The sequence below is a fragment of the Microtus ochrogaster genome, unplaced genomic scaffold, assembly GCF_000317375.1.
Source record: "Microtus ochrogaster isolate Prairie Vole_2 unplaced genomic scaffold, MicOch1.0 UNK47, whole genome shotgun sequence".
NCBI lineage: Eukaryota > Metazoa > Chordata > Mammalia > Rodentia > Cricetidae > Microtus > Microtus ochrogaster.
The window spans coordinates 408,355-421,777 of NW_004949145.1; the positions used below are offsets into that span (position 1 = coordinate 408,355).

Below are 13,423 nucleotides of genomic sequence, written 5' to 3' on the forward strand. Positions count from 1 at the left end.
TTCTTCACTGTAATTTGGTTTAACTTCCTATGGTCTCCAAGTCAATATGAGAAGTATAGAACTATATTTGTATTGTGGAGCCATGGGATTATTTAGAAGAAATATTTTAAAAAACTTTTTAAATTTAATTTACTTTTACTTTCTAATCCACCCTAAGTCTGTTTACATTCTCATTTTAAAACCTGTTGAGTTGTACAAAAAATAAATTTAAAATTGGAGCTTTAGTAATAAAAGAGAAGATTTCTCATTTTGTTAATGCTGCTAGTGTGTTATTGAATGGATACATGATTTAAAGATGTAACCATCTAGGAAATATATCTGACTTTAATCAAACTTTGTTTTTAGTTATCTACTTTAACCTTAATATTGAAAACATATAGGAGGTCAAAGTTTCTTTTTAAATGCATCGTTTTTGTATTTACTATGACTATAAACTTAGTTTTGAGCACATTAAAACATTCAGTCATATATAAGGTGATTGACCATTAATTTGTGTGTCTTAACTATCTTTAACAGTTTACAACAAGTTAGTAGCTTTTATAAGATCAGGATTATACAGTTTTAGACAAACATTTCTAAATCGATTTTTGTTAACCTGAGTATACCTTCACAACCTTAGGAACTTATCATATAAAAACCATTGTAATCCAAAATATCTTGCAGATTTGTCATTGTTTCTTTAGTCTAAAAGGAATAATAATAAACAGAAGGCTTAGTGAGACTAAGTGTTAGGAGTGTTGTCTTAGTTGGTTGATGCCACATGGTCACTTTAAGAAAGTGGTAAATTGTGTGGCCTGTGGTTTTTAACCTTAGGAAAGATGGCTACCAGGCACGTGGACTTCTTATCCTGATGAGACATCAGCTAAGATGAAGGCAAACGATGTGGCTGGTATTAAATATGTATCTATTTTATATGCTGAAATGTAGCAGACCTAATTTTTAAAGACCTGAATCATATATGTGTATGTATGCATAAAGCTAAAGGAAACTAAAATTATGTTATTAATAGATTTAACTACCAGTCTTTTAGTATGAGTTTTAAGCTAAATTTTTGTTACAGATTTTACAGAATTTTACCCATATTCACTGAACTTACAAATTTTGAGATAAAGACTATCTCCTCAATGTGCTAATTTATACATGAGGTCAGTTAATACTGAGTCATAATATCTTTTCAGGATAACAATCTGGGCTGAGGATATGCAAACTGGGGACCCAACGCTATCCATTATGACTATAAGACATTGATTTTTCTTAATCCATCCAAAAAAAACTGTCACCAACATTTAAATATAGCAAAGTCAGTTAAACAGTTAATGGCTAAGAAACATCTAATTAAAGCTTATGTATTATAGCAAGCTGAGACTTTTCAGCTCTACCACCTGGGATGGCTGCTCTGAGGAGCCTGTGGAATTCGTATATAGAATACATGTTCCTTTTCCTTTTAAAGAATTATCTACAGAAGCATTAGAAGAAGGTTCTATTATATTTTAAAATTCTAAATCGAAAGAACTTTTAGATGTAATTTTAGGTAAATACCCACAATGCATCTTTAAAATTCTTAAGAGGGAAAATTGTGGATAATTATCTATAGAATCCAAGTAACACGCTACTGTACCCTGTCAGTTCTTATTAGTGAGAAACAAACAATTGACCCGCATTTTATCAAGAGGCACAGTAATTTCTATAGACTCTTTAGCAGTAAGGGATGATTTTTGAGAGACCACTTTAACAACTGCATTATTTAATAAATTAATAGTGTGTTCTTTTTAGATATTACATTGTTCTAGAATCTGAGAGCTTTCAGAAGGAAACAAAGACATAGACGAGGAGCCTGGAGAGATGGCTCAGCACTTTCAAGTCCTGAGTTCCACTCCCAGCAGCCACATTGGTGGCTCACAACCATTTGTGATGAGATCTGACGCCCTCTTCTGGCCTGCGGGGATACATGCAGGCAGAGCACTGCATACATAATACATAGACACAAATCTCTAGTAGTGAAACTCCAGGGCTTGAATGTATGTACAGGACCTTTTGCTCTCTATACTAAGCTGTACAAGTCTGCAGTTAAGGGGAAGTCTCTAATCCTAACCTTGTTTTTTTGGCTACTGTAGTTCTGCTTCTAGCCAAATCTTGTTAACTGAAGTGTGTGAACCCAGGACATGGTTTCTGTGCTGACAAGCTCATCCTGAGAAAGGCTTTGGATTACAATGGGATCCTGAACACCCAGTGTAGTCCCCAGCAAGCTAGTAAAGACTTTTATTGGCTAAAACCAGTGTCTAAGCAGTCTTCTCTGGTGAGTGCCCCACAAGTGAATCTTACATTTATCATTTGGCTAGGTTGTTTAGTTAGTGAGCGCTACAACCCACCACTGCCTGCTCCCTAGTGCTGGTGTCATAGGCATATGTGGCCACGACCAGCTTGTTGTATGAGTGCTGGGGATTTGAACTCGGGTCCTCATGCTTGCAAACCAAGTGCCCTTTTTTGGTTTTTTAAGACAGGGTTTCTCTGTATAGCTTTGGTGCCTGTCCTGGAACTACCTCTTATAGACCAGGCTAGCCTTGAACTCAGAGATCCTCCTGCCTCTGCCTCCTGAGTACTGGTAATAAAGGTGTGTGCCACCACCGCCTGACTTGCTCTGGCCTTCTGAATTATCTCTGTAGACCCTTGAAAGTGACTCTATACTTTTTTTTTTCGTATTTTAAAGAGTTAGATGTGGCGTGTCTCAGATAAGGCTACACACTTCATAGCCAGAAACCCCAACTAGTTTTTCCTTCCCCTTGCTGCCCAGAAACCAGAGGTGACCAGCTGTGAGCATCAACTATGGGCTATGCATTAAGTGAGCCTATTGCTTCATGGTACAGGGTCTCTTTCTCCCCTTGGAAACTAAAGGGGACCTTGCTTTGTCTTAGGATCTGAAAGCTCTCTCGTCAGAACACCACCGTGCTGTTTGTGTTGATCTACGGGGCTCTCGCCTGAAGGACAGTCTGTCTCAGACTCTGTCCCTTGAATCACATTTTCTCACACCATCACATCAATCGGGATTTAACGTCTCTCTCTTTGGGGGCAGGGACAGATGTCAAGACAGGATTTCTCTGTATATCCTTGGCAGTCCAGGAAATCACTATCTAGAACAGGCTGGCCTCAAACTCAGTGATCCACTTGCCTCTGAATCCCAAGGGCTGGGATTAAAGGTGTGCATCACCACAGCAGGGCCAATCTGGATTTAAATCTAACAAGTATATTTATATTACACCACCACAGTATGACCCATCTGAATTTAAATCTAACAAGTATATTTATATATATTTTTTCAGAGAGCTTTAAAATTTACTATGCTAGATATTGTGGTGCAGACTTAGCAGCACTCAGGAGGCAGGGCAGGGAAAATCTGTGAGAATGGGGGTAGCCTGATCTACATAGAGAGTTCCAAGCCACCCAGAGCGACATAGTGACATTAAAAACCTTATTCGCTCATTTATTTATGCGTTGATATGCACATATATGTATTATCTCCTCTAGAGATCAAAGCACAACTTGCAGAAATAGAGTCACCAGGCTTGGTGGCTGGGTTTTTACCCACTGAGCCCTTAGAGGGCTTAGAATTTGCAAATTTACCATACTATCTATTATTTGCTTGTAACCCAGATGTTATGCCCTGCAATTCTGAAGGAAGCATAAACAACTTGGTTGACAGCCAGAGAATTTCTTCAGCAATGAGTCAAACACATACAGAAGGCAGTGGTTTTAATAAATTGACAAAAGAACAGTACCTATGAATCTAGGAAAAACAGACAATAATGAAAATCCTCTCGATGACATAATCAATTCATATTTACACTAACAAAAGAGAAATTCCACACACTGTTTCTCAGACTTTTAAGTCCATCAGTACTGTTTCTGAACCGCTATGATGCTGGACCCTAACATTTGGACCGATAAACAGTTCCTCGCTGTGTTGGTTCAGAATGGTATTTTAAAAGTCATCCTCCTGATACCGGAGACGGCTCAGTGGAAAAGAGTACAGTCTGCTCTTCCAGAGGATCTAGGTTCAATTCTCACCAACCACATGCCAGCTCACAACTGCCTGTACCTCCAGCTTCAGAGAGTCCAACACCTTCACACAGATGACATACGTGCAGGCAAACACGAGTGCACATTAAATAAACATAAATAATTTTTTTAAAAAAATCATTTCTGGCTGGTGGTGATACACACGTTGATACCAGCACTAGGGAGGCAGTGGCAGGTGGAGTTTGAGGCCAGCCTGGTCTACAGAGTGAGTTCCAGGACAGCCAGGGATGCACAGAGAAACTCTGTCTTGAAAAGCCAACAAAAGAAAAAAAAACACCATTATGGCCTTCTTAGAGAGAATGGTGCATCGCCTGCATCAGAGCTGTCTGGGTTTCTCTCCTAATAAGTTTGTTTGTTTGTTTGCTGTGTTCTGTTTGCTGAGTTTTAATCTTGAGCTGTGTAATTCTTCTGGATAGAATTTAGGATTCTTCTAGAAGGTATGTAAAGCCATTAAGCAAGGTGGAAAAAAGTTCTGTATTCTTTTCATCTTGAGATGTGTTCAGTAACTTGCACTCTGACGCCTTTTTCAACAGCCAATCAAAAATCTCATTTCGCATGTAAAAGAAAATGTATCCGGTGTGAAGCCGATTCTCCTGAATCAAGGCCTCTGGGATCTCGAACACTTGGACATCACTGTACAGGAGCCACGCCTGCCTTTGAAAGTCATACACATCGCTTACATAATGGCCTGAATCTTGGGAGCTCCCAAAATGGCTGACGACACCGACGAGCCTGTAGTTCTGGGGATCGGCTCCCAGTGCTGCGTTTTTTGAGTCAATTTCAGTGTTCCTGGCTCCGGCGTCTTCCTCTGTACTGCGAACACTTTGAGGTGATGCCCAAGGCAGCAGTTCCGCGTGGATTCTACTCCCGTGCATCTGGAGGAGCTGTTCGGCAATTTCTTGAGATCCATCCAGGATGTTTTGTTCTTTAAGATCACACAAATAATTGGCCATCTCAGTTGCGGTGTAATGATCTGACTTTCCATATACATTGATTTTCTCATACTTCTTAAATTCTGAATTCTTGGAGACCTGTTGAAGACCTATCTCTGCAAGACCTGGTATGTGGATGCTGAGAGGGTCGCACATCACTGAGTCCGGTGCTGACAATGCCTTCTCGCTAAGCATCCTGTTTTCTCTCTTTACTGCCTTTGGCTCCACTTTAGGACCATTTTCAAGGCCTCTCTGCCACTGTTCCTCACTGAGCTCCTCATACATCCTGTGCAAGGTTTGGACTTCAGCATCCTCAGTGGATCCAACCTGTAGGACTGTGAAATCAATGAAGTCTGAAGCCACCCTCTTAGCTGGTATCGACTGGCTGAGGATGTCAGGCATCATCTCTTCAGAGACATTTGGGACACCAAAGGCCTCGTGAGGGGACTGACTGGTCAAGGGATATGGTGGCTTCGTGTTTTCATTGCAATGGGAAGAGACATCCAGATACTTTGAAATCTCAACTGGCTGCTGGCTCTTCACTAACAACCTGTTAGCAGTAAAGTGGTAGCGTTTCAGATGAAGGATAAGGACCCTTGGGAGTCTCCTCAAAGTATATCTGAGCACAGAATTCTTGTTCTTGCATTTCTCACAATTGCGCTCAATTTTTTCCGGTGTAAAGAAAAGATCAAGTGACTTCTGAATCGACAGAGGGTGTTCTTTTGTCCCTTGGTGCAGGTCAACAGAGAGGTAATTACTCACTTCAGTGTTGAAGGTCGCCTCACCACAGGCTTCACAAACAATAGAGCTATCCAGCTCTATTTCAAAATTAGCACTGACAGGACAAACAAACATTTTGGTGGAGGCAGTCCCAGCATATGCTGATGGAAAAAAATCGTCAACTTCGTTTTCCCTCTCAGTAATGCACATGGTGTTTAGTTTCTCCACGTTCAGTTTCAACTGATCTAAGCACTGACTTAAAAATTCATGGGCATCATTCTGTTCATCGCCCAAGAATGTGTCTGCAACCGTGGAAATGGATTTCTTCACATTTATGAGTAACTGTCCCTTGATCTCTACATCTCTGATGTCTTTCAAGACAAGAAGTTGGCTTAAGGGCTTAATGAGATCATCACAGGAAACTTTCTCCCATGGGATACCTTGTGTGAGCAAGTCCTTTGCGAAGGTTGGGATGCCAAAGACAGATTGTAAGATGGAATTCATGTAGCAGGTGTTTCCTAAATTGGGGAAGCCTTCACGTGTCAGCTGCTTTGCGCAAGTATCGAGAGGAGACTGGATATCATTCTGTATTGGGATCTCCTGGCTGAACTTGGATCCGCTTGCAAAAACAGTGTCATCTAGGTCAAGCTTCCCGCAGGAGTTGGTACTGAATAACGGCTCAAGTTTCCAGTTGTTATGCATTTCCTGGTCTCTTATAGGCATCAGCTTCTCTCCTTTGTTTCTTTTGTTCCTGGAGTTGTAGCTCTTGGATTTCTTTCTTGATTCGGTATTACTTTCTTTGAGAAAGACCTCATTCAATTCTACAGTGGACGTTGAGATCGTCTTCCGCTTCTTGTTCTGTTTCTCGGTTCTCTCTTCTTCAACATAACCGCTGGCGGAGTTTGCCATTGAAAGCGACATATTCATAGGGAACAGCGTCTCACTTTCTTGTGTGATATTCAAAGATCCACAAAATGTATCCTGGTGCTTCCGGCAAAATAGATCGCCGCTTTCAAGAACATCCGGATTCCTCTCTGGTTCCTCAAGTTGTTGGGATTCAGAAGGATGAACAGAATCCAGGACAGCCTTCAACTGCTCAACATCGAAGGCAGATAGCTTGTCGATGAGTAAGGACGTGTCATCTTTCAGAGTTAAATGCAGACGATGCAGTCCAGCCTCACAATAACTAACCACTACACCTGCAACATTACCACCCAGTGGGAAAACCCTTCTCCTTCCTTCCAACTTAAAGGAGACCACCAGACTAGCCTTCTGCTTCCTCTCCACTGTTTCGATGACTGCCTCTTTCCACTGAGAACCCCGGGTGTGCTTGCTCCGGTTCTTGCTTCGGATTTGGACGAAACCATGTATCTTTAGAAGAGCCATTCTTTCTTCACAAAGAAAACACGTCTAATCTAAAAACAAACATACAAGAGCACGATGCACACTGAGATTATAGACTCAAAATGTATTCATCATAATTTCTTTTGTAAAACCAACTGATCAGAATTGGCTTTTAGTCTGTTCTTTCTGCCTCAAGTACAACACTACAGAAAAACTTATATTTTTTTGTTTAGCACTTACATTTATTGATGGATTACAATTAAGAAAATTGGAATTACTTGTATCCTTTAAATAAAAAGACTATAATTGTGTATGTCCATGTGTGTGCATTTGTGCAAATGTGAGTTGCAATGCCCTCAGAGTCCAGACTCCCTAGAACTGGCCTGCCAGGCAGCTTTCAACTGCCCTGTATGTGGACTAGAAACTGTATTCGGAGACTCCTCATTCGTTACCCGGACCCGAATAATCACACAGAAACTATATGAATTATAACACTGTTTGGCTGATGACTTAGGCGTATTTCTACCTACCTCTTACATCTTAAATTAACCCATTTCTATTAATCTGTGTACTTCCACAGAAGCTGTGGCCTACTGGTAAGATTCTGGCATCTGTCTCCTTTGGCAGCTACATGGTGTCTCTCTGACCCCACCTACTCTCTCTGTATCTCTTTTTGGATTTCCCACCTTGCTTTATTCTGCCCTACCATAAGCCGAAGCAGTTTCTTTATTAACCAGTGGTAATAAAACATATTCACAGCATATAAAGGGGAATCCCACATCATGCTTAACACTGAGCTCTAGATGCTGTGCTCGTTCTCTGGAAGACAGAGTTTGCTCATGTTTCTGTCCCAGTGTTTAATTGTAAACACTGTTGATTCTATTTGTCAACTTTCCACCATCAACCATCACCTGGAAACTGAGTCTCAATGAGTTTTTGTCTTGATCAGGTTGGCCTAGGGGATTGTCTAGGTTGCCTTAATAAGAATGGAAAGACTCAGGTTGAAAGTGAGTGACATTATGTCCTGCTTTAGGGCACCAAAGGACAGAAGAGTAGAGACAGAGTGTTGTGCACCGAGTATGTATGCATGTATTCCTTCTCAGCCATCTCATGTTCCTGCAGATGTGACTTCCCCAAAGGAATGACTATAACCTGTGACTGGGAACTGAAATAACTGTCCCTCCCCCCGCCACGTTTCTCTAAAAGTTTTGTTTTCCACAGTGTTTTATTGTCTATAGAAAAAAACAAAAGCTGTAAGTACCTTACGTAAAATGTGGTAGGAGTACTTCTGTCACTGGTGCCTCTGTCCTCTGTCCTGATGCTGCTGCTGCTACAATTGTAGTTCTGGTCAAATTCTACTCTCTCATGCAAATGCAAAATGTAGAAAGATTGAGGCTGTGAGTGGTCACCTCTGGTGCTGGCCTTTTGATTGCAGATTCAGGATTCAGATACACAGTCCTGCAGTGGTCATATGATACACATCAATGAGTACATATGTGAATATATGAGGGGCTGAAGGCATAGGTCAGAGGTTAAAGCACTCAGCATTGACAAGAGCTAGATTTAATCCCTAGGATCACACACAGACAATTGTAATCTAAGCGACTATAAATGATGATAATTCCAGCACTGGAGGGGCTAAGCAATGGACAGGTGTGATACAAGAGTGGATATGAAAGGGAACACAGTCTCATGAGAAAGGAAGGAAAGGGAAAGGAAAGGAATGAAAGGAAGGAATAAAGAAAGAAAGGGAACGAAAAAGGAGAGGAATAAAGAGCAACACAAATCCTAAACCAAAGAAAAGAGATGGAAGGGAAGAAAGCAGTGTGAGGCCACCAAGGCTACATTAGACCAGTGTCAAAACTAACAGAATAGACTCATATCTATCACCATGTACAAAACTCAGGTCCAAATGGATCAAAGACCTCAACATAAAGCAAGCCGCACTGAACCTTTCAGAAGAGAAAGTAGGAAGAACACTTAAATGCATTAGCACAGGGAACCACGTCCTAAATATAACCCCAGCAGCACAGAAACTGCAGAAACAATTAATAAATGGGAACTCCTGAAATTAAAAAGCTTCTGTAAAGCAAAGGATATGGTCAACAAGACAAAACGACAGCCTACAGAATGGGAAAAGATCTTCACTAACCCCACATCACACAGAGGTCTCATCTCCAAAGTATACAAAGAACACAAGAAATTGGACACCAAAAGAACACATAATCCAATATATAAAAAAAAATAGAGTACAGACCTAAACAGAGAACTCTCAACAGAGGAATCTAAAATGGCTGAAAGGAAATGATCAACATCCTTAGTCATCAGAGAAATGGAAATCAAAACAACTCTGAGATTCCATCTTACACCTTTAAGAATGGCCAAGATCAAAAACACTGATGACAACTTATGCTGGAAAGGTTATGGGGAAAAGGGAACACCTTTGCATTGCTGGTGGGAATGGAAGCTGGTACAATCCCTTTGGATATCAGCATCATGTTTTCTCAGAAAATTAGGAAATAACCTTCCTCAAAACCCAGTAATACTACTTTTGGGTATATATTCAAAGGATGCTCAATAGTGCCACAAGGACATGTGCTCAACTATGTTCATAGCAGCTTTGTTTGCCATAGCCAGAACCTGGAAACAACCTAAATGCCCCTTGACCAAAGAATGGATAAGGAAAATGTGGTACATTTACACTATGGAGTACCACACAGCAGAAAAAAATAACGACAGCTTGAATTTTGCAGGAAAATGGATGGAGCTAGAAAATATTATTTTGAGTGATGTAACCCAGACCCAGAAAGACAATTATCACATGTACTCACTCATATGGTTTTTAAACATAAAGCAAAGAAAACCAGCCTACAAACCACAATCCCAGAGAACTTAGACAACAATGAAGACACTAAGACAGACTCACATTGATCTAATCTACATAGGAAGTAGAAAGTAGAAAAAGACAAGATCTCCTGAGTAAATTGGGAGCATGGGGACCTTGGGGGAAGGTTGAAGGGGGGAGGGGAGAGGCAGGGAGGAGAACAGAGAAAAATGTAGAGCTCAATAAATATCATGAAAAAAAACACACCTCAACCTCAAAGACAGACACTTCCTCAGAGTAAAGGGTTGAGAAAAGGTTTTCCAATCAAATGGACCTAAGAAACAAGTGGGTGTAGCTATCCTAATATTTAACAAAATTGGTTACAAGCTAAAATCAATCAGAAGAGATGGAGAAGGACACTTTATACTCATACCAGGAGCAGTTCATCAAGATGAAGTCTCAGTCCTGAATATCTATGCCCCTAATACAAGAGCACCCACATATGTAAAAGAAACATTACTAAAACTTAAATGCACATCAAACCCCACACACTAATAGTAGGAGACTTCAACACTCCTCTCTCACCAATGGACAGGTAAACCAGACAGAAACTTAACAGAGAAATAAGAGAACTAACAGATGTAATAAATCAAATGGACTTAACAGACATCTATAGAACACACCACCCAAACACAAAAGAATATACTATCTTCTCAGCACCTCATGGAACCTTCTCTAAAATTGATCACATACTCAGCAACAAAGCAAACCTCCACAGATGCAAAAAAATTGGAGTAACCCCCTGTGTATTATCAGATCACCAGCAATTAAAGTTAGAATTCAACAATACCACTCTCAGAAAGCCTACAAACTCATGGAAATTGAACAGTCAACTACTGAACCACCCCTGAGTCAAGGAAGAAATAAAGAAAGAAATTAAAGTCTTCCTTGAATTCACTGAAAATGAAGGCACAACAAATCCAAACCTAAGAGACACGATGAAAGCAGTGCTAAGAGGAAAGTTCATAGCACTAAGTGCCCACATAAAGAAAACAGAAAAAGCTCACATTAGTGACTTAAGAGAACACCTGAATATTCTAGAACAAAAAGAAGCAAACTCACCCAGAAGGAGTAGGAGACTGGAAATAATCAAATTGGGGGCAGAAATCAACAAAATAAAAACAAAGAAAACAATACAAAGAATCAATGAAACAAAGAGCTGGTTCCTTAAGAAAATCAACAAGATTGACAAACCCTTGTCCAAACTAATCAAAAGGGGGAGAGAGAATATCCAAATTAACAAAATCAGAAATGAAAAAGGAACATAACAACAGACACTGAGGAAATCCAGAGAATCATTAGGTCTTACTACAAAAACCTATACTCCACAAAATTGGAAAATGTAAGAGAAATGGACAATTTTTTAGATATATACCACATACCAAAATTAAATCAAGACCAGATTAGCCATTTAACTGGACCTATAAGCTGTAAGAAAATGGAAGCTGACATCAAAAACCTCCCCCACCCCAAAAACCACCCATGGCCGGATGGTTTTAGTGCAGAATTCTGCTAGAACTTCCAAGAAGAGTTAACACCTATATACATAATAGAAGCAGAAGGGGCACTGGCAAACTCTTTATGTGGCTACAGTTACCCTGATACCAAAACCACAAAAAGACTCAACCAAGAAAGAGAATTATAGGCCAATCTCATTCATGAACATGGATGCAAAAAACCTCAATAAAATACTGGCAAACCAAATCCAAGAACACGTCAAAAAAAAAAAAAATCCATCATGATCAAGTAAGCTTCATCCCAAAGATGCAGGGCTGGTTCAACATACGAAAATCTATCAATGCAATCCATCATATAAAGAAACTGAAAGAAAAAGACATATCATCATTTCATTAGATGCTGAAAAAGCATTTGAAAAAAGCCAACATCCCTTCATGATAAGGTATTGGAGAGATTGGGGATACAAGGGTCATACCTAAATATAATAAAAAGCAATATACCGCAAGCTGACAGCTAACATCAAATTAAATGGAGAGAAACTCAAAGTGATTCCACTAAAATCAGGAACAAGACAAGGCTGTCCACTCTCTCCTTATCTCTTCAATATAGTGCTTGAAGTTCTAGCAATAACAGTAAGACAACATAAGGAGATCAAAGGGATTCAAATAGGAAAGGAATACGTCAAACTTTCGTCATTTGAAGATGATATGACAGTGTACATAAGTGACCCAAAAACTCTACCAGAGAACTCCTACAGCTGATAAATACCTTCAGTGATGTGGCAGGATACAAGATCAACTAAAAAAGAAATCAGTAGCCCTCCTATATACAAAGTATAAAGAAGCAGAGAGGGAAATCAGAGAAACATAACCTTTCACAACAGCCACAAATAACACTATTTATATATAAAATATCTTAGGGTAACACTAACCAAGGAAGTAAAAGACCTATTTGACAAGAACTTTAAGTCTTTGAAGAAAGAAATTGAAGAAGATATCAGAAAATGGAAAGATCTCCCATGCTCTTGGATAGGAAGGATCAACATAGTAAAATAGCAATCCTACCAAAAGCAATCTATAAATTCAATGTAATCTCTATTCAAAATCCAAACACAGTTCGTCACAGACAGGCCTTGAAAGAACAATAATCAACTTCTTATGGAAAACAAAAAATCCAGGATAGCCCAAACAATCCTGTACAATAAAGGAACTTCTGGGGGCATTACCATCCCTGACATTTAGCTCTATTACAGAGCTATATTAATGAAAACAGCTTGGTATTGGCATAAAAACAGATACATTGACCAATGGAATTGAATTAAAGACCCAGATATTAATCAACACATTTATGAACATCTGATTTTTGACAAAGAAGCTAAAATTATGCAATGAAAAAAAGAAAGCATCTTCAACAAATGGTGCTGGCATAACTGGATGTCAACATGTAGAATAATGAAAATAGATTCATATCTGTCGCCATGCATGAAAGTCAAGTCCAAATATATTAAAAACCTCAATATAAATCAAACCACACTGAACCTGATAGAAGAGAAAGTGGGAAGTAGTCTTCAATGCATAGGCACAGGAGATCACTTCCTACACAGAACCCTAATATCACAGACACAGAGGGCAACAATAAATAAATGGGACCTCCTGAAACTGAGAAGCTTCTGTAAAGCAAAGGACACAGTCAATAAGACAAAAAGGCAGCCTACAGAATGGGAAAAGATCTTCACCAATCCCACATCTGACAAAGGACTGATTTCCAAAATATATAAAGAACTCAAGAAATTAGACATTAAAATTCTAAATAACCCAATAAACCCCAATAAAAAAAATGGGGTACTAAACTAAACAGAGAATTCTCAATAGAAGAATTTCAATTGCCAAAAGATACTTAAGGAAATGTTCAATTTCCTTAACTATCAGGGAAATGCAAATCAAAACAACTTATATCTTACACCTGTCAGAATTGCTAAGATCAAAAACACCAATAATAGCTTTGCTGGAGA

At 39.4% G+C, this 13,423-nt stretch overlaps 1 protein-coding gene across 7 annotated transcripts in view; it reads right to left on the bottom strand.

The window, feature by feature from the left end:
* Positions 1-2,547: 2,547 nt before the first annotated feature.
* Positions 2,548-13,423, bottom strand: part of LOC101988510 (ubiquitin carboxyl-terminal hydrolase 29-like) — a 215,761-nt gene continuing 204,885 nt past the window's right edge. For all 7 annotated transcript variants that reach the window (XM_026777138.1, XM_026777135.1, XM_005369280.2 and 4 more), the window contains 2 exons: positions 8,332-8,528; positions 2,548-7,141 (listed from right to left, as the gene is read on the bottom strand). In XM_026777138.1, the coding sequence (XP_026632939.1) occupies positions 4,494-7,112 (2,619 nt within the window). In that variant the 5' untranslated portion in view covers positions 7,113-7,141; positions 8,332-8,528 and the 3' untranslated portion in view covers positions 2,548-4,493. The remainder of the gene's footprint in view (positions 7,142-8,331; positions 8,529-13,423) is intronic.